The sequence below is a fragment of the Apaloderma vittatum genome, unplaced genomic scaffold (genome assembly GCF_000703405.1).
Source record: "Apaloderma vittatum isolate BGI_N311 unplaced genomic scaffold, ASM70340v1 scaffold3092, whole genome shotgun sequence".
Taxonomy (NCBI): domain Eukaryota; kingdom Metazoa; phylum Chordata; class Aves; order Trogoniformes; family Trogonidae; genus Apaloderma; species Apaloderma vittatum.
The window spans coordinates 50,005-67,895 of record NW_009703964.1 but is presented as its reverse complement, the minus strand read 5'-3'; the positions used below and the strand labels follow the sequence as shown (position 1 = coordinate 67,895).

General features: G+C 38.1%; 1 protein-coding gene across 1 annotated transcript in view; it reads right to left on the bottom strand.

Moving 5' to 3' along the window:
* Positions 1 to 390: 390 nt before the first annotated feature.
* The window catches only part of MAP3K5 (mitogen-activated protein kinase kinase kinase 5), a 62,938-nt gene continuing 45,437 nt past the window's right edge, over positions 391 to 17,891 (bottom strand). Inside the window, exons 18-28 of the mRNA XM_009864830.1 lie at positions 17,287 to 17,464; positions 16,526 to 16,546; positions 15,282 to 15,459; positions 14,993 to 15,161; positions 12,826 to 13,011; positions 8,809 to 8,914; positions 6,068 to 6,311; positions 3,291 to 3,403; positions 2,293 to 2,405; positions 1,357 to 1,433; positions 391 to 487 (exon numbers count right to left, since the gene is read on the bottom strand). Coding sequence (XP_009863132.1) covers positions 427 to 487; positions 1,357 to 1,433; positions 2,293 to 2,405; positions 3,291 to 3,403; positions 6,068 to 6,311; positions 8,809 to 8,914; positions 12,826 to 13,011; positions 14,993 to 15,161; positions 15,282 to 15,459; positions 16,526 to 16,546; positions 17,287 to 17,464 — 1,446 coding nt within the window. The 3' untranslated portion in view covers positions 391 to 426. The remainder of the gene's footprint in view (positions 488 to 1,356; positions 1,434 to 2,292; positions 2,406 to 3,290; positions 3,404 to 6,067; positions 6,312 to 8,808; positions 8,915 to 12,825; positions 13,012 to 14,992; positions 15,162 to 15,281; positions 15,460 to 16,525; positions 16,547 to 17,286; positions 17,465 to 17,891) is intronic.

Below are 17,891 nucleotides of genomic sequence, written 5' to 3'. Positions count from 1 at the left end.
TCTACTACAGATTATTGAGATATATTACAAAGAAGAAACTTGAAAAATTGTTGTCACATTTTGGTTTTGTTCCAGTGATGTACAGTCATAAGAAATCTTACCTCAGTTTTTCATGAAATTAACATCTGGTTACTTTAACTACAGTATGTCATGTGTTTATAATGTGTTGGTTCTTGTTTTGGTTTGGTTTTTTTTAAAATTTTTGAAAAACTTGTATGTAAAAACATTTAAAGTAAAATAAAGTTGCAGGTTGTTTACAGATTCCTTATGGATTATAGGAGTAAAAGCAGTCATGAAGCTGCAGTGTTTTTAACATTGGTAAACAAATACTGGATTAAAGTGCAACAGTCCTTCTGAGGGCACACCTGCTCTGTGCCAAAAGGAAATCTCTTCCTCTCTGCAGAGAAATGAAGACAAATTTCAGTGTCAGGCGTGTTTCTCTCGAAAGTCGGTGATGGCCTTCCAGAGCGTGCATAGCATTCCTCCTCTGTAAAGGAAAAATCATAAAGATGCTCAGGTGCAAAGATACTCTCTAGGCTGAAAAGATTCCAGTTTAGGTGCCTGCTGATTTTCTCGCTGTGGTTTTAACCAAAGAAATTCAGTGGGAAGGTTGATCAAAGGTGAAATTCAACACGCAATACTCAAACAGAGAACAGAGTCCTTTTCTGATTACAGTACAGGGCAATCTTTCCACTTTTCAGATGCCTGCTTCCTGGAATTCAGACTTCCGGTCCAAAGGACCTGCACAACCCACAGCAGACTTCCAACATTATGAAAGTGTTGATTATGAAAAAAATCTTAACACCTCCTTTTTAAAAAAAAAAATTTAGAAAAATTAGTGACTTATTTTTAAACTAACCAGACGGACACACACAGTGTTTGGTAGCTCCTGTTGTTTCTACTTGAACCTGGCTCTGCAGTGACCTACACACGTGGCATGATTAGGTGAAATCTAATGTTAGTTGCAGTCCATGAGTAGTATTTCTGAAGTTTGACGATGATGATAAATGACAGAAAGATTTGCTATCTCTACCTTTTTAAATAAAAGCAAGGCTTTGATGGGCTATCCAGTGTCATGTCTCTAGGTGTAAAGTAAAAGTAAAGTAAAAGCTTTACTTCAAAATTTTCTCTTTACATTAATAGACTTAATAGATTTCCCTTGATAGTTTTAAAATTTAAACAGTGTCAGGTGTTTATCAGGAGAATGCAGCAGTATGCAAAGGCATACTGGAACGTGTTACTTAATTTAAATTAATACTGCACAATCCACTAAATAGAAACTTAGTATCCGCTATTTTCTGTTGTAACAAAACGCAACTCCTGCTCAGCACAGTTCATTTAACAGTGAAGCATTACCTCAGTCTCAAACATTTCAGATCATCTCGTGTAACATAGCAGAGAACATCCATTAATGTATAATCTTCAGCCAAGAACTACAAAAAGAAGTTTAAATGAACATTTAAAATATAATCTCTCTAAGCTTTATATAACATCTGCCCTTAAAAATAGAAGTTTAAGTTTAGAAGAAACTTAAAATTGGGCAAAAATGTGGTACATACAACAGATTAATCCACATTGTTTCTAGAATTTACAGTGAAGCTACTTAATTTTTATGCTGTATAGTCTACATTAGGCACAACTTGAAAGGTGTAATGCTTTCACAGCTACTCAAAACTTTTGTCAGCTGGCATTTCTGTTGTTAGCACTGACATCTCGGAGTCACAGATGTCAGTGAGCACCACACTTCACCCATGAGGAAATTAAAAGCAACAGTTAAGACCTACCTTCTCAAAAGTGGCATCTAAATTTAACGTACTTGTATTCTGAGGAACCTTTGATCTGTTCTGTAGGAGGGATAACCCCACACACGTTTTCCTAAGTCAGCTGGAATGCTGAGATGCTCAACACATCTAAAATTATATAATTTGCTGCAGAGCAGACTGATCTACTTCAGGAGATTTCACTTCAACACAGTCAGCTAAAAGTGAACATGTACCCTGTACTCAGGGTAGATTTTTTTTCAATATATAAAGGCACTGAAAAATTATGGATCAAAGCATTACTGTCCATTTACAAGGATATTTTATTCCCTTATTCCTAATCAGATGCAGAAATCGCTAACAATACTGGATTTTTATTAAGGCCTTCATATTCATGGCTTTTTCTTATCCTCTGAAAACAAATCAATCTCGCAAAATGCACTGAAGAAATTAAAAAGGTTTGGCATCTCCTTTCATTGAGTCACAACACAGTTTTGCAACTGTGTCAGAGCGTGAACAGAATCATGGCTACCTTGCTTATCGTGGCCTCGTCGGCTCCTTGAACGTTCAGCCAGTTTATGAGATCAGGGTCTTCGGTGCCTGTGCCAGTGGAATGGCGATGACAGACAGACAACCCAGGAATATCTAGAACAAGCATTTATGAGAAAAGCTTTTGTGTTGCCAAAGCAACCTCTCGTCATTTTTCACTGCTGAAGCATTTTCTTCAGTGAGCTTTCCTTTCAAGCTTAGAATACCAGTATCCCCAGAAATGAAGTTAATTATCAATTCCCAAAGCACACAGTTACAGTTTATAGATAATCATATACCAATTACTCTACTTGGCTAGGGGTACAGTTAAAATAGTGTGAACATTGATACAGATGCATTGTCTGTCGTCTTCTGAAAATGACTTTACTAGTACAAGGCACATCAATTTCACCGTGTTTCTACACTAAAGCCATTGCACCAATTTAACTAAACTGTTCAGTGTAACCCATACAAATAGTGCGTAGGCAATGCCACAGACTTGAGGATCAGCTGCTTTTGGAAAGCAACGCTTCTTTGAAGAGCGTTATATGGAAATATCAAACTGCGTTAGCACTTGCACCTTCTTCAAGGCAGATACGTATCAAATGCAGCTTCTCTCACTGAGCTTTAACTTGTATTTATATCTCACCAACTGGATCCTCTTAACCTCTCAGTGTAACAACTGGAACAGTCTGTAATTTAGAGAACACATACCTAAAGATGCTAGATTATGCTCTTTAGAAACATTATTTATTCTGTAGGATATAAGCCTTGTACTCTTCCTTATAACCACAAGCAAAAATATTTAAATCACACCATTCCTTGCACTGTGATTAACAAATTCAGTAATTTGCCTCCACAACCACAGTTACTGCAAAGCAAGCCCTGCCAGAAGCAGCACAATAAGGCATCTTTGCTTGATCAAAAGGATGGAAATTTAGTTGCCGCTGTCTTCATCTGTAGCCAGTATGAAACTTTTCCTTAAAAATTCTTCTCACTTACCTATTGGCTGTGATCTAAGTCGTAGGTTTCTGATCTCTTCATCTTTTTCTTCTATAGCTTGATGTAAGAGGACTTGAAATTCTCTCTCCTTTTGAACCAACTCCTCCAATAACCTGTGAAATAACAGGCAGGAAGGATACATTTCCTTAAGTTCAAATTCTCAGGAAAGCAAAGATCTTGCTACACTTAAACTGGACACATTTTTGACAAATACAAGGACAGACTTCATCAGCTTTCCTAGGAATATCTTCTCACTGTAGATTTATTATGACCTACATCAGGATATAAACATTCACTGGTTTTAAAGCTATAGCTCTTTAAGAAGAAACAAGCAACCCAAACACACCAGCCTCCATATCCACCCACTGAACAGGTGGTATAGCACAAAATTGCAGTGGAATTTCTACAGAAAGCATTCTGTTTTAAACAAAATTGTTTAACTGAGAAGAACAAACATCAAAGCATTTCATAAACCAGGAGCTAAACTTTGTGACGTAATGCTTTGCAAAGAAAAATGCCAATTCACATCTCTCCAGCAGATGTTTTCAAAGGTATGGCTATGGTGAAGTTGCCATGAAAATGTGGTCAAAACTCATGGCTGCATTTCTTAAATGGGGAAACTATGTTCTCATCCACACAAGGACTGTCCCTTTCTCACATACTAGGCACTTTGTGCCTACCCTCCTATGCTATATGAAGAGTGAGAAAAGAGGAGACAAAATACCTTGTGTCCTCTCCTAAGTAATCACTTTCGAGAATGTCAAGCTGAAACAAATTGGAACCCATGTTAGACTTCATAACACAAACCCAGAGAGAAACCCAGAGATATTAATGGCCAGAACCTTTAAAACTGATCACAGGAAAATAATCAGAATGTGAAACTGCTGCAATTTGTTGGTTTATAAGTGATTTAGTAAAAAAACAAGGGCTTTTCACAAAAGTGAACCTGGTCACAGAAATTGGACATGGAGAACACACTGACTTCTCAGTCTTAGAGAGATCTGCCTTGAAAGAATTGCAGCACCTTCATTCCTTTCTTTAAGCCTTTGTCAGCCTGAGTACTGTGCAATACTTCTACTTCAGTATGATTTTGTTTCCTTTTTAAAATTTATTTATTTATACTACTTAAACACCGTAACTTTTTTCTGGAACACAAAGGAAGGGGCATTCTGGAATTCATCTAGAGAATGTGCCACAAAAACACCTTACCTGTCCTTGCCCAAGAAGTAAACTGCATCCCCTACGACTGACTGCTTTGTAAGGACACCTAGCCCTGCTTTTAGCTTGCGTGCCGGCCTGCCAGCAGCACAGCCGCACTTGAGTGCTCCCACACCTGATCTAACAATTCCCAGCAAGTCCTCCCTGCACGTGAACAGCTGCTTTGTGCCTCTATGCACACCCACAGCTTGGTTACCTCAGTGCAGGTTGATGTCCTGTCCAGCCAGGAGTGCAGTCACCTTTCAGTTAATTTATTTCTCCTCTATCCATTCGGGCTGAAAAAGGCCTTTGGGGCCAATAAAATAATCAACTATTTTTTCTCGATAACTGCTTGCTGAGTGACAGGATGTGATTATTTGGGCACAGGCTTTGTGTTTGAGAAATTTACAAAAGCAAACTGCCAGAAAACAGTACCGCTACAAACTGATGGCTTCTGATGCTACTCCCCTATTGTAAACTTGAGAAGTGAGACAATCTAAATTATTTATGTATTTATATAAGTGAATCAGTAAGGCAGTCAAAATATTTCTCTTCTCAGTGGTCATCACAAGCAAAAACATGAATTGTAACAGAAGAACTCAAAAATACTGATACTTTATTAAATTAATTACTAATAAATTAATTACTCTATGGAGAAAATATTGGACACATTTAAAATGTTAAATTGCATTTCACTTTTAAATTACATTGGAACAGTAACTACCAAGAATGCTCTAGCAGCATAACAACTGCCTCTCTTTCTATCAAGGTGATATTCAAAATTAACTGAGTTTTTGAAATCCAGTGTTATATATAAGATGCTGCAAAAGCGAAAATACCTATTTAGACTACATGATATATTTTAATGAGGAAAACAAAATATATGGAAGATTTTTTGAATAAAGTAATGGAGTCAGATTAGTCTCTGACATTTCTTCAACAAATAAAAACTCCAAAGGAACTACTTCTCGGGTTTAAAGTTCTGAAAAAAAATCCAATATGTCAATATCTGGCTTATTTATTCTTTTAAACAGCACACCTATTTTTCCCATCTTTCATTGATGAACACAATTTATTTAACAAAAGGTAATGCCTGCTGGTAAGCACAGATCCTGCTGCAGTGAATTCTGTGCCCAAAACAAGGCTGAAGCAGTTTCCTTGTGGAGTTCTTGCGTGGCTGTTGACTAGCTTGAGTTCATTCCCCAAGAGTAACTATAGAAAAGAACAGCAAGTTCTGCCTTAATGGAAACAAAACATAACACCATTCATCAGCCATACACAGCATATGAAGGAGAGAAAAAGCAGAAGCTTGGCAGAAAGCTCATATTTTTTTCCAGCCCTTCCTTGAAAGGGCACCTGCAATCAAGACTGACCTTAATTTGCATCACTATTGCTCGGAAATAAATAAAATTAATGTAAGTGATCAGTCACAGCTAAACAACGACCACCATTTAAATGAACAACTTGCAGTATTGTGGAATTTTGGTACTCTTAGGAGTATTGTTAGTACGTAACATTTTAAAAGCAAAAGCATACATACTGTCAGAAGTAGACAAGTGTCTCCTGATGTCCAGACTTACCTGTTTGTCTCTAATTTTAGCCTGCCCAGCTGGACGCTCAGCGATCTGTGAGTAGCCTGGGAGTCATGGGACACTGTAGAGCTGAGCGTGCTTACACCTGAGGTAGCTACTGCATCTTCCATGACAATGCAAGGCTGTTGGATAGTTTGATTCTGAGGCTGTTCATCTTGATCTTCTTCAACTTCTATATCGTCTTGATCTGCTGTATCACTTTCAGATGCAAGACTAAAATGTGGCCTCAATTCTATCAGTAAAATTAAAATATAAGCAAAACAAAAAAACATTAAAGATATTAAACATTAGTTAAACCTTAAAACAAGACCAGACCCGAGTAATTATTTACAGGTCATCCTGCAGCTTTAGTTAAACTAGACCTGAAATTCCTGTAGCAATAGAATAGATGATGCTTTCTTGGGTTTTAAGACCACTCAGACTGTAACAGCATCTTAGCTTACACTGCTTATTATTCAGTCTATTGAATGCTCAAAAGCTCCCCTCCATCCTCCCAAAAAAACCAAAAGACAACTTGATGAATAGGATTCTGGATTTGTCAAGCATTTCTTGTCAAATTGTGCAGGAGTACTTTCTTTTGCTTAATTCTGTTCTCAGTGACTTGTAATTTCTTATGTGCCTGACATGAAATATTTTATTAAACAAGTAACCATTACTTCTTTTAAACCCAGCTATTCCTGTTGCTCTTATTCTGGCATATTTAGCATTCTCTCATTATAAGAATACCATGTTTACAAAAAAAAAAGTATCCAAAGATACAGAGAGGAACTAACAAACCCCTTTCCTGACAATGGAAAGCAGCACACTCTTCTTGGACTTAGAGAGAACCCTGCCTATTATGTAATGATGTACATCCACAAAACTGCAGACACAAAGCACTCTGGCTTCTGTCGTTCCCTGTTTAAGCTACCTACCAGAGCTTAACAGGTATGCAAGATATGTACACAAGATCTTAGATTCCAATACAACCTATTACTGCAACAACATCTGTTTGTTAATTCCAACCATTTAATATAAATCTTCCTTCCTTCCTTCTTTCAGTCGTGACTTCTTACCGCTGAGTGCTCCCTTTAGTCTCCTTATCAAAGCATTTTTTTTTCTGAATCACCCTTGGGTTTTGTGGGTTTTTGGCCTTTCTGCTAAATAACTAACAAGTACATTTCTCTTCTTTACAAAAGGAACATTCATTCCTTGATCTCTTTCGTCTTTTCATTTCAGTGCTGCATAACTTTTTCAGTGCTGAACTTACTAAGACCAACAGAGCTGTGCACCTTTAAATTAAAGAAAGCAGTTTTATTATATAGCAGTTAACCAAATGCTGCTAGGCAAGTATGTCTGCATTTGCTTTCAATTTCTGCATCACACTAATAATAACAGAAATTCATTTCACCATTGCTCACCACCAGGCAGTATAACTATACAACATCTGCTTAGCACCATTCCCAAAACATCACATAACTTTAGGAACATTAAGGCCAGAGACAAATCTTCACATCATTCACAAAGAAAAAAGAAGAAGAAAAAAAGAGGCAGACATAGGCAAGGGGAAGCAATCATAAGTAGCATAAGGCAATTACGAAAGAGGCAAATGCTCAGTACAAAAAAGCTACTAGGGCATGCAGGCTTTTGTTTAAGCTTGGCTATGTACAATTAATGTTGATACTGAGCTGTATGGGGAAGAAGAGTCCATTAAGGAGGAATTCCACAGCACTCCTATTATACGACAAAAAAGTATGTGCTTGTTGAAGGTGTTCGGCACCCTAATCAAAAGAGAGATTCTCATGACTTGAAAGTAACACAGAAACCCTATTTATGCCTTGTTGGTGGCGCTGGGGATGTGGAAAGTACGAAGGAGGACGGGAAGAACTGTAACTCGTTGGAATTTTCAGATCTCCTTGTTGATAATTTAAGACTTAATCCACTGTAGAAAACAGGAATGTAAGTATTCTGACTTCAGACTTAAAGCATTAAATCAAGGCCAGGTTGAGTAGCCTGATTTAGTTGAGAAGCATCCCTGCCCATGACAGGGAGGTTGCATTAGATGATCTCTAAGGTCCCTTCTAGCCTAGGCCATTCTATGGTTCTATGATCATATACTTGAAAATGTCACCATTTACTCCAGTATAAGGAATGGGGGAATCACAAGCTTAGAAGTTCAGAAGCAGCAGAGAAACTAACTCTGGAAATAGAGTAATAACAGAATGCGCTACAGTTTCTTCTAGACAGACTCCTTCCCTCACTTAAGCTATGCATTCTACTTCCACAACATGCAAAATGCAATATTCAAACTGCAGACACTGAAGATTTGTATTTTTTCATTTCTTTAGGCAGCTTTTGACCAGGAGCCAGAGAGACTTTCAAGTGCTCCAAAAAGCACACCATTAATCTACACTTTGTAAACTACCTTCCCAAACTGTCACGTGCTGGCAAGTCCTCTGGATTTCAAGAAGCAGCATTGTGCACCTCAAAAAATGAGGCCCTAAAGCATCTTAGCCTACTACTCCTTACGGTGTTGCAGATTTTTTTAGATTACACATCTTGAAAAGCTGCTTTTCAAAATAACTTGAACAATAGACTGATTAGTTTCTGAGTTGCAAAAAGAGACAGTGAACAGGAAAAAGGCTGCTGCTGGTTTCAAAACCTTAAGTGAAACATCATAATCAGACCTCCAATGCATGTTTAAACATATCAGCCAATAAATATTTGCCAAGTATTAAGAAATTACTCACCTGGGACCAGAATAGTAATAGCAGTCTGCACAGCTTTTCTGATTATGCTGTCCAATGCAAACATCCAATGTGGCTTGATGTTATGATTTCGGAGAACTTTATTGACCTAGCAACAAAAAATTAAGTTCAGAAATTTTATCCTCACACAACTTAAACCCAATTACATAAAGCGTTTAAGCATCTAGATACTGTGCCAAAGCAGGTGATTAAAACTATTTCATGTTGTCATTAAACAAAAAAAAACAGCGACATTGCCAACTTCCGCTGTTATATTACAAGTTGTGCAATATTTTGAATTTTTAAATGAAGTACTAGTTCCTACGTTAGGTTGCTCTCTCCAACAGCTTTAAAGCAGGTTGTAGAGAGGTGGGGATCAGTCTCTTCAGCCAAGTAACAAGTGGTAGGACAGGAAAAAATTGCCTCAAGTTGCACCAAGGGAAGTTTAGATTGGATATTAGGAAGAATTTCTTTACTGAAAGGCTTATCAATCATTGGAATGGGTTGCCCAAGGCAGTAGTGGAGTTCCCGTCCCTAGAGGTATTTAAAAGTCAGGTAGACACAGTGCTTAGGGATATGGTTTAGTGAGGACTTATCAGTGATTGGATTCAATCTTAAAGGTCTTCTCTAACCTAGGCAATTCTATGATTTCATTTTTGATGATTGTGATACTGAAGTTTATTTAACCTTCATGGGTGTGGAGAGAAACTTAAAAAGAATGCAAGATAAATATCAAGGACCATAATATGGAAGGCTTGAAACTTAGGCTAAGTAATGTTGGTTTTTTGGCATAATTTTCACTGCTTGCTCTGAGAAATACTTATCTATTTTAAAATACAATTGCAGGAAATATCAAAGAAATAATGTAATGCTGCTCCTTCTTGGAGAAAATAGTTAATTAACATTATTTTAAATAGTCAGAGGACTTCATTTGTGTGCTGTGTCATTTTGTCTTTCCTTCTACTTTTTACTTCGTACAATCAGATAGTTTTCTACAGCAGGTTGCCTCTAACTGCCTACAGGCCTGCTTCCAAACCACTTTTAGCTGTATTCCTGGGTGACTCTATGGAAGTTTCATGCCACTTGCAAGAATGTCTCTACCTTGGGGGAATTGCTTTCCAACTCCCAAATGTCAGGCAATAAGCAGCTGGAGTGACAGTGCTACGACAAAGTGCCTAGCCACAGTAAGTGGCAATAGCACCAACCAGACTGGGTGCTCTTTCCCAGGGACAGAAGCAGTCCAAAGCCACACACTCTCTAAGAGGAGAACTTGAGAAGCTGCATAATTAGAAAATTATGAAGTTACTCAAAGCCTTATAGAAAAGTAGCAACTACTGCTTACTAGAAAATGGGGCAAGAAGATACTTCACTCTTAGGTCTTCCTAAAAACGGCATTAGTTTAAACTTTCTCACATTGTGATAACCTCTGTAAAAAGGACTGAAGTTAGACAACTGATACCTTCAGGAGATGTGTAGAAGTTAACAGATGTCATTAATCATATTATTTTCACTGCCCCAAAGCAACAGTATTCAGTAATGCAGCAATTTATGTAAATACTTGTGCTGGATTTGGCTGGGATGGAGTTAATTTTCTTCTCAGCAGCACATGTGGTGCTATGTTTCAGACTGGTGACTAAAGCAGCCTTGATAAGACACCCATGTTTTAGCTGTTGCTGAGCAGAGCTCACAGAGTGTCAAAGCTGCCTCCATTTCTTATACCGCTCCACCAGTGAGTAGGCTGGGAGTGGAGTAAAGGCTGGAAGGGGACACAGCCAGCATAGACTTGAATTGACCTAAGAGATACTCCCTTCCATATAACATCACACTCAGCAATAAAACTAGAGGAGTAGTTTTTCCAAAGGATCCGTTGCTCAGGGACTGGCTGGGCATTAGTCTGCTAGTGGCGAGTGGCCGCTTTTGCATCACTTCTCAAGTTTGGGTTTGGTTCCCTCCCTTTACTCGTTACGCAGCCTTTATCTTGACCCACAAGTTTTCTCACTTTTTGCCTTTCCAATTCTCTCCCTCATCGCAGTGGGAGGCAGCAAACGGGTGACTGGGCAGGCACCCTCCCGTACCTGGCAGCCACCATCAACTCCCCCACAGCACCCGTCTCCCTCAGTTCTGTTGCCAATGGCCACGAGATGGCACTTGGACACTGCACCAGGACACGGAGACCTGTCAGCAGGGCCAGCAGAGCCTGCCCTGTGCCTCACTCCGGGGCAGCAGCTGCCCAAGGGCCCCCAAGACTTGTCCAGGGCCCTCCAAGGAAGCACAACTCCTGTCTGCAAGCGCTTTGCACCTTTACTGACTCCTACTAAGACACTGACTTGTGTTTAACTGAGCGCAGCCTATTTCAGTACTGAAGAAGCACGATGGAACTTGATCAAGAACCCAAGAATTCACAGTCATGAGATTTAGCTATTCAGGCTACAGCACAAAGCCACCCTTTCTTGGTTACTCTGATGAGAGTATTGTGATTATTACACCTAGCTACCTGCAATTAACTTATTAAGGTCTGAAAACAAGGGAACTACTTTCCCTCACTTTTAGCAAAATGCCAGTTTTTGTAGTATCTGAGATCTTGATACTGACCTGGATTTCAGCATTCTACAACAGAAATCTAATGTAAGTCCAAAATAATTCAGATAGGAATTTTTTTCTTTGGCTATTCTGCACGTTATCTTAGTTAAACAGAAAGACAGTAAAGAAAGAAATATTGATTAAAAACCTGCAACTTGTAATGATGAACTTAACAGAAAAACGTAAAATTTTTATTGAAAAGAATATGACTCAGGCAGTTACCACTGAACAACTGATGCCCAGCAACATTTCTATCAGAAAACAAGCCCAGATATTTGCACTTTTCCCATCCTCATTTTTTTTTCTTGACCTTGCATGTTTGGGGTTCTTTCTTCCAAGTGTCAAAAAAGTAAAATGAAGAGCTGAAGCATACTCAAAAGTGAAGACTCAAAGTAAAAAAAAAAACTTTGATTTGTGGAAACCTCTCATTTATAGATTCATTTCATACTTTAGGGTGTATTTTTTTTAAACAGCATCTAATTTTTTTCAGTGTAGTCTATGCAGCAATCACTTTATGTGCTATGCAATACTTCCTGACAGCTCTTTTACTTGTTAAGAGTGCCCTAGACGTTTAAGTGCAAAGAGAATCACTCACCTCAAATGCCTACTTGAATTGTCATTTCATTTCTACTACATGACTTCAGTCTGGACAAGTGATGACCAGCACAGCTGGACACTCCTATGTTGGTTATTCATCTTAATCATTAAGCCTAATTACTTGTGAACTAACATTTAAATAGTGAGCTTAAGAAGAAAACACATTTGATAATGGTAAATTATCTTTTTAAAGGGTATCCCTGTGAGTGTTTGGTTGCCCACTGCAAGAAATCATACATTTTGCATTAATTATAGTTAGAAAAGAAAGATTACTTTTCTTCCTTCTTATCCCACCTATTATAAATTGAAATGAAAATGTCTAATTTGGCAGAAGTCTGTTGCTAGCCAAAAATAGTAGAATAAAGAACTCAATACAATATTATAAGATGGACAGACCACTACTGGGGGCCTAGAGTGATTTAACATATTTATAAGAGAAGTGAAGTTCAGGAGATCCGCATCTATGGAAGATAAGCTTGACATTCAGCGTTCTTATTTACCAGAAAACCCTCTGACACGAGGTTTTAGAAAACGGCTTTCCCGCTTTAGTATTATGATATAATGTTTACACAACTATGCTGAATCTTCTACACCTTTAATCAGCAAAATCTCAACAGCTGTGTTCAGGGTCTGTGCTCTGCCAAAGGATCACAGAGCAACCAAATCAAGTCGTGGCTGTGGGCTGAGTTTTCATTATTACAGGTTCAAAGCCCTCAAACATTATTGTTTGAGTAACTCTGAGTGGAAGTTAATAAAGTTCTGTTTGCTTCTGGCTTCTAGCTTTTTCGGGGGGCGAGGGGGCAGTTTTAGCACATAGAGTTCTTGGTAAAAATGACAACTTACAGCATCTTGAAAACCAAACAGCACAAGCTGCACTTGACTGATACCATGGCTGTCAAAGTCCAACTCCAGTTTCAGTTTTGAAAGAGTGGTTGCGATGATTTTGCGATCAGTGGACCGCACAAACTCTTTGAGGCTGGAAACGATCGTCGTGATATGTTCCCATTTTAGCTTGGGTTCTTCAGCTCCCTGGTAGAATAGGGAGGAAAAGAAATAGTTTTGATAGCCATCTTCTGTAATGTACACCCAGAGGGACATTAGTCCATAATGTCACTTGGCAATACGAATTTTCAGAAACTCTTCTGCTATGGTTAAGGGATAGGTGCAGCTGCAGGTCAGGCAATGGTAGCAGCACAACTACAGCAGCACAGAGCTCTACCCCTAGTAGTGGAGATTACTTGACAGTCAAGTACTTGACTTTATTTTATATCAGTTGTTGAAGTATATGTGCACACTACAGTCTTTATGTCTCATTGTACAGGAGTGAAGAGATACGAATAAATACACTGCGCACTGAACACTACAAATTACTCTTAAGTACAAACACATACTTTGCAGTGCCTCTAATTTCAGATTGCCTCTGAGAGACATGTAAAGTCCTGCAGTAGATTTAAAAGAAGGGATTAGTCAAAGTTACACAGAAGGCTCAGAGAGAGACTAGTTCTTTCCTATACAATTTCCCTTGATAAAGAACTTCTACATTTACCTATTCTAAGAGCAGGTCTACAAATCTGTCACCTTTCTAATGCAAATATTCACATGCTCATTTTTAAAAGATTTTGTGTTTTTGCATGAGCTACTAAAGCAGCAAGAAGCCCAAAAGCATTCAGAGTCAGAGTTCTGCACCCTCTTGGAGGGCAGACAGTCTCATGCCCGTGTGCTTTGAACTCTTTGGCTCCCCAGCTCCGTGTCTCTCTGCTCCTCTCTTGAGCTGTTCCAGCCCCAGCTGAAGAAGCCAGGGAACACCAAGTGCCCTCTCTGGATTTTGTGACTGAGTTTCAGCCTCTCACAATCACTGATTACTCCTTTCATATACACGCTAAGAACTGTGCCTGTTATAGCAACACTCCAGTGAAGCACAGATCATGGGCATCTCTCTTACTGCCTTCTATTTTAACACTTTCTATAGTTACCAGGACAACTGTGGGTTCCTCCTCCCCACCAAGAGCGAGAAGATCTTTTAATTGGCACGGCAGTAATTTCCAATTACATTTAACCTAGTACATGCGTACGAATCACATTGGTTAGCATCAGTTTCTAAACTGTACTATCTTTAGAAGATGAGCTGTCACATTTTATACAAATATGTTTTAGACCAGTAATACTTAGCCTTGAAAATGAAGTGAGTTAATTAACTACTAACACACACATTACAAACAAGAACAAAAAAACCATGTGATCCGATTATGGTGTTGCAACATCTAGCAGTGTGGTCACGGCCTCTAATTTATTCAGTGTCATCATGAACATCATCATGAATCATCTGTGCAAAGGAGTGCCAAAAGGTCATTCTGCAATTATTTTGTTGTAGCTCCTACTGTTATTCCCATCTTCCCTCTCCTCCATATATGCTCCCAACTGCTGTGAGGAATAGCTGCAATATATTTTCTCTCCAGCCACCTCTTTTCCCTTTTATGACTGTTGGCTAGAAGGTAATGGTGTAGCAGTCAGACCCATTTTTTTCTATGCAATAACCTAACCTAAAGCCAGAGCAGGCCAAAAGACCTAAACCTCCTTCTGTCAAACTAGTCAGTCAGAAGACAGAACTCTAAGATGGGAGCAAGGTCATCACCTCCTGGGATGAGCTGTCTTACATGAGTTGACTTGACAGACTCATTTAGTCCTATTTGAAAAAATCACTGACAAAATACAGTATCACAAAAAACATGTTCTTTTCTGTTGTCTGGCCAGCCCTAATACCCAGGCATACATATAGTATTTACAAATAACAGAAAAGGCATATGTGATGCAGCATAAATAATTTTAAAGCCTGTTTTTAATACCCCAAATAAAACAATAAACTGTGAAAGCTTACATGGTGTATGCTTTCTAGTTAAATCAAACTTTATTTTTTAACTGCTTTACTATGTATATTTTTAAAAGTTACAGGTCATTGCAGAGAAGTCTTCAAATTCCATAAAATTTTTGCTGTCTTCTAAAATTACTTTACCTGAGCCAAAGCTTCCATCAAGTTCCTCACCACCTGCTCTTGGTCCTCAGTTAATATCCTGTGAAGGGTGGCTCTCCTCTCACTATCTTTCTTCAGCATGAAAAACCCAGAATCTTTCTCTTCGGGTGAAGGAGGTGCACTGTGATCCTCAAAATTTTCATCTGGAATACTGAATGAAAGACACTCAGTTAAAAAAAAAAACCTTTATAAAAGCCATCCCAATGCACACACTCCTAATGTGCTGTAACATATATTACTGTGTAACATAAAAGCCTATACAACTGTTTACCTCAGAAAAAGGGACCGGATTCCCTTTCCATCTTTTTCTCCACAGGACTTGGCTCTTGTTTTGAAAGAGAATGGATCAATTTTTAACTCTGTATCAGGTGAGACAGAACCATATTCACTGCTGCTACTTGTGTCTTCCACCAGAACAGGGACAGGTAAGGATATACTCCGAAGATACTCTAGTCATATAGGAATATTCAGAAATTAGAATTCAGTAGTGCTGTCACAGTTTTGAAGTGAAAAGCTTATTCTTTCAGAGTAAACAGAAAGACCACATCAATAAAAAATATTAAAACAAAATTGAAAAAAGCACTCCTAAAGCTTATTCTTCTAGAATAAGCCTACCTTTCAGTTAGGTTTTCATTCAAAAGCTTCCTGAGACACAGAAATGCTGGGCTTTTTACAAGTTTGCTTACAGAACTTCACCACTGCAGTGAACGTGCATCTCATATAATGAGTATGGCACTTTCAGCAGCAGCAAAATATTTCTGCAAGGTAAGTCATCCAAGCACATTCTAAGATCTTAATTCTATATCGGTATAAAATATATGTGTTTATATATACAAAACATATAAGTATATATAATGTGCTATAAGATACATTTCTTTATCAGATTATTTTATACAAGTTCAATTCATTCATAGTCTGATTAATAATAAACAGGCATGTTAAATCAGAACTTTTTGTTTTAAATCCAGAGTGCACACTGCTGCTACAAGAAACCATTCATACCTATTTCACATGTGCATGTTTCAAAACGTACTTTGATAGCAATTCGGCACAAAGGTAACTATGGATTTGCTCAGTGTGTACCTCTCTGGCTCCTACTGTCTCCAGTTCATTTCCTGATAGCGATGAGTATCTTCTACTCAGGCCTAACAAGGCATCTCAAATGCATTCTGCTTTTTCAAGTTATAGAATTTCACCTAATAAAAATCAAGGTTATCTTTCTTCAAAACACTTGGCTCTATTGCTACTATAAAACAGCCCTATAACAGCAATGCAGCTCTTCAAGCCTATGTTACCCACCTGCCTACACAGGTAAACCATGGTCTGCTAGGATTACAAACAGTAGTTTAAACTTGTACAGTGAATTAGAGGCCTTTAACAGAGAAAGGTCACTTGTTTTCACAATTGTGCCCACCTCTCTTCGTAACATTTCAGTGTGACAAATTATGCTGGAGTAAATGATAATCCCAGTATCTACATAGTTACGATTTGATAGAGAAGTATGTGAAAACTCACCATTTGTGTTAGCTGAAAGAACTGTAGGAGAAAAAACAAAGGAAAAAGCAAGTTAAATGTGCTGAAATTAACTGAGAAAATAAACACACTCTAAAGCATAACTCTGTTCCTATTTTTATGAACTCTGGACTGTCCTGTCTACAACCTGTCAAAAGTGTAATATATTGCAATTTAAAGTTATTTGCAATTTAAAGGTAATCTGGGGGGACGGTGCGTGTGTGTGGAAAGCACATTAAAAATGATCATCCAATCTCAAAACTCCCTTGTTACTTTTCAAAATTTAGAACACTACAGGAAATGAGTATGTGAAACAAAAATAATGCAGTGCATGCACATTCATCTGCTGTGGGACAAAGATTATTTTGCTCACGTAGAAAATTTCCCTGAGGCTCAATAGCATGTTCTAACCTTACACAAAGTGTACTTCATGCAAATACTCTTTGAATGAAAACATACTCACATTTTTTAGAAAAAACAACCAAACAAAAACCCATAAAACCACCACAAAAGCTGTAGAAAACCATAACCAAACTTTTAGACACCTTACTAGAAATATTTATATGAATTACCTTTGTAACAACATGATAACAGAACTCTGCTACACAGTGTTTTTCCAGCAAGCTGCTGGAACAGAAGGTTACAACTGAACATTCATCTGGGATCGAGATCTGCTGTGTTCATCTTACAGACTAAATCAGTGGTTTTAGGAAACAGTATAATCAACAAGAGAAAAATTCCAGGTTGCGTTTAGCAACATTTACCTGAGAGCTTTGATGGGGACTTCCTTTTTTTGCTTGAAACCTTCAAAAATTCATCTATAAGCAGCTCATGAGCAAAAGCCCGTTTATCAGGATCTGGTTCAAAGCAACGCAATATGAACGCCTTGGCTTCTGCAGACATGGATTCAGGAATCTCTGGGTGTATTTTAAACATTCCCACCTGAGACAAGTAAAGGGAGAAACAATGGCCTACACTGTTGTTTTCCCAAATAACTTCAAAAAAGTATTTAGATAGTAAACATGGTATACTGTTCTCAAGTTTTGATATTATCTCCTGTAACTAGTTTATTAATTTGGAGATAAAAAAAATATAATCTGTATAAACAATTACATTAAAAAATCCCCACAATTGCAAGTAGAGTCTCTCACAAAGCAGAAATCTGTTTTTCCTTTTTTAAAAAAAAATTTAAAACATCCAGGCTGCTGAATAGTTGCTATTGCTCTCCCGAAACTACACAGCACTCCCACTCAGTTGAATCAGCTCATTCTTCTTAACATCCTCATTAACCAAGCATTTCCTTTATCTTCTTTTTCTGCAATCTCTAATTCTAGCTTCTCCAAAACAGTTGTAAGACTTCCTGTGTTTA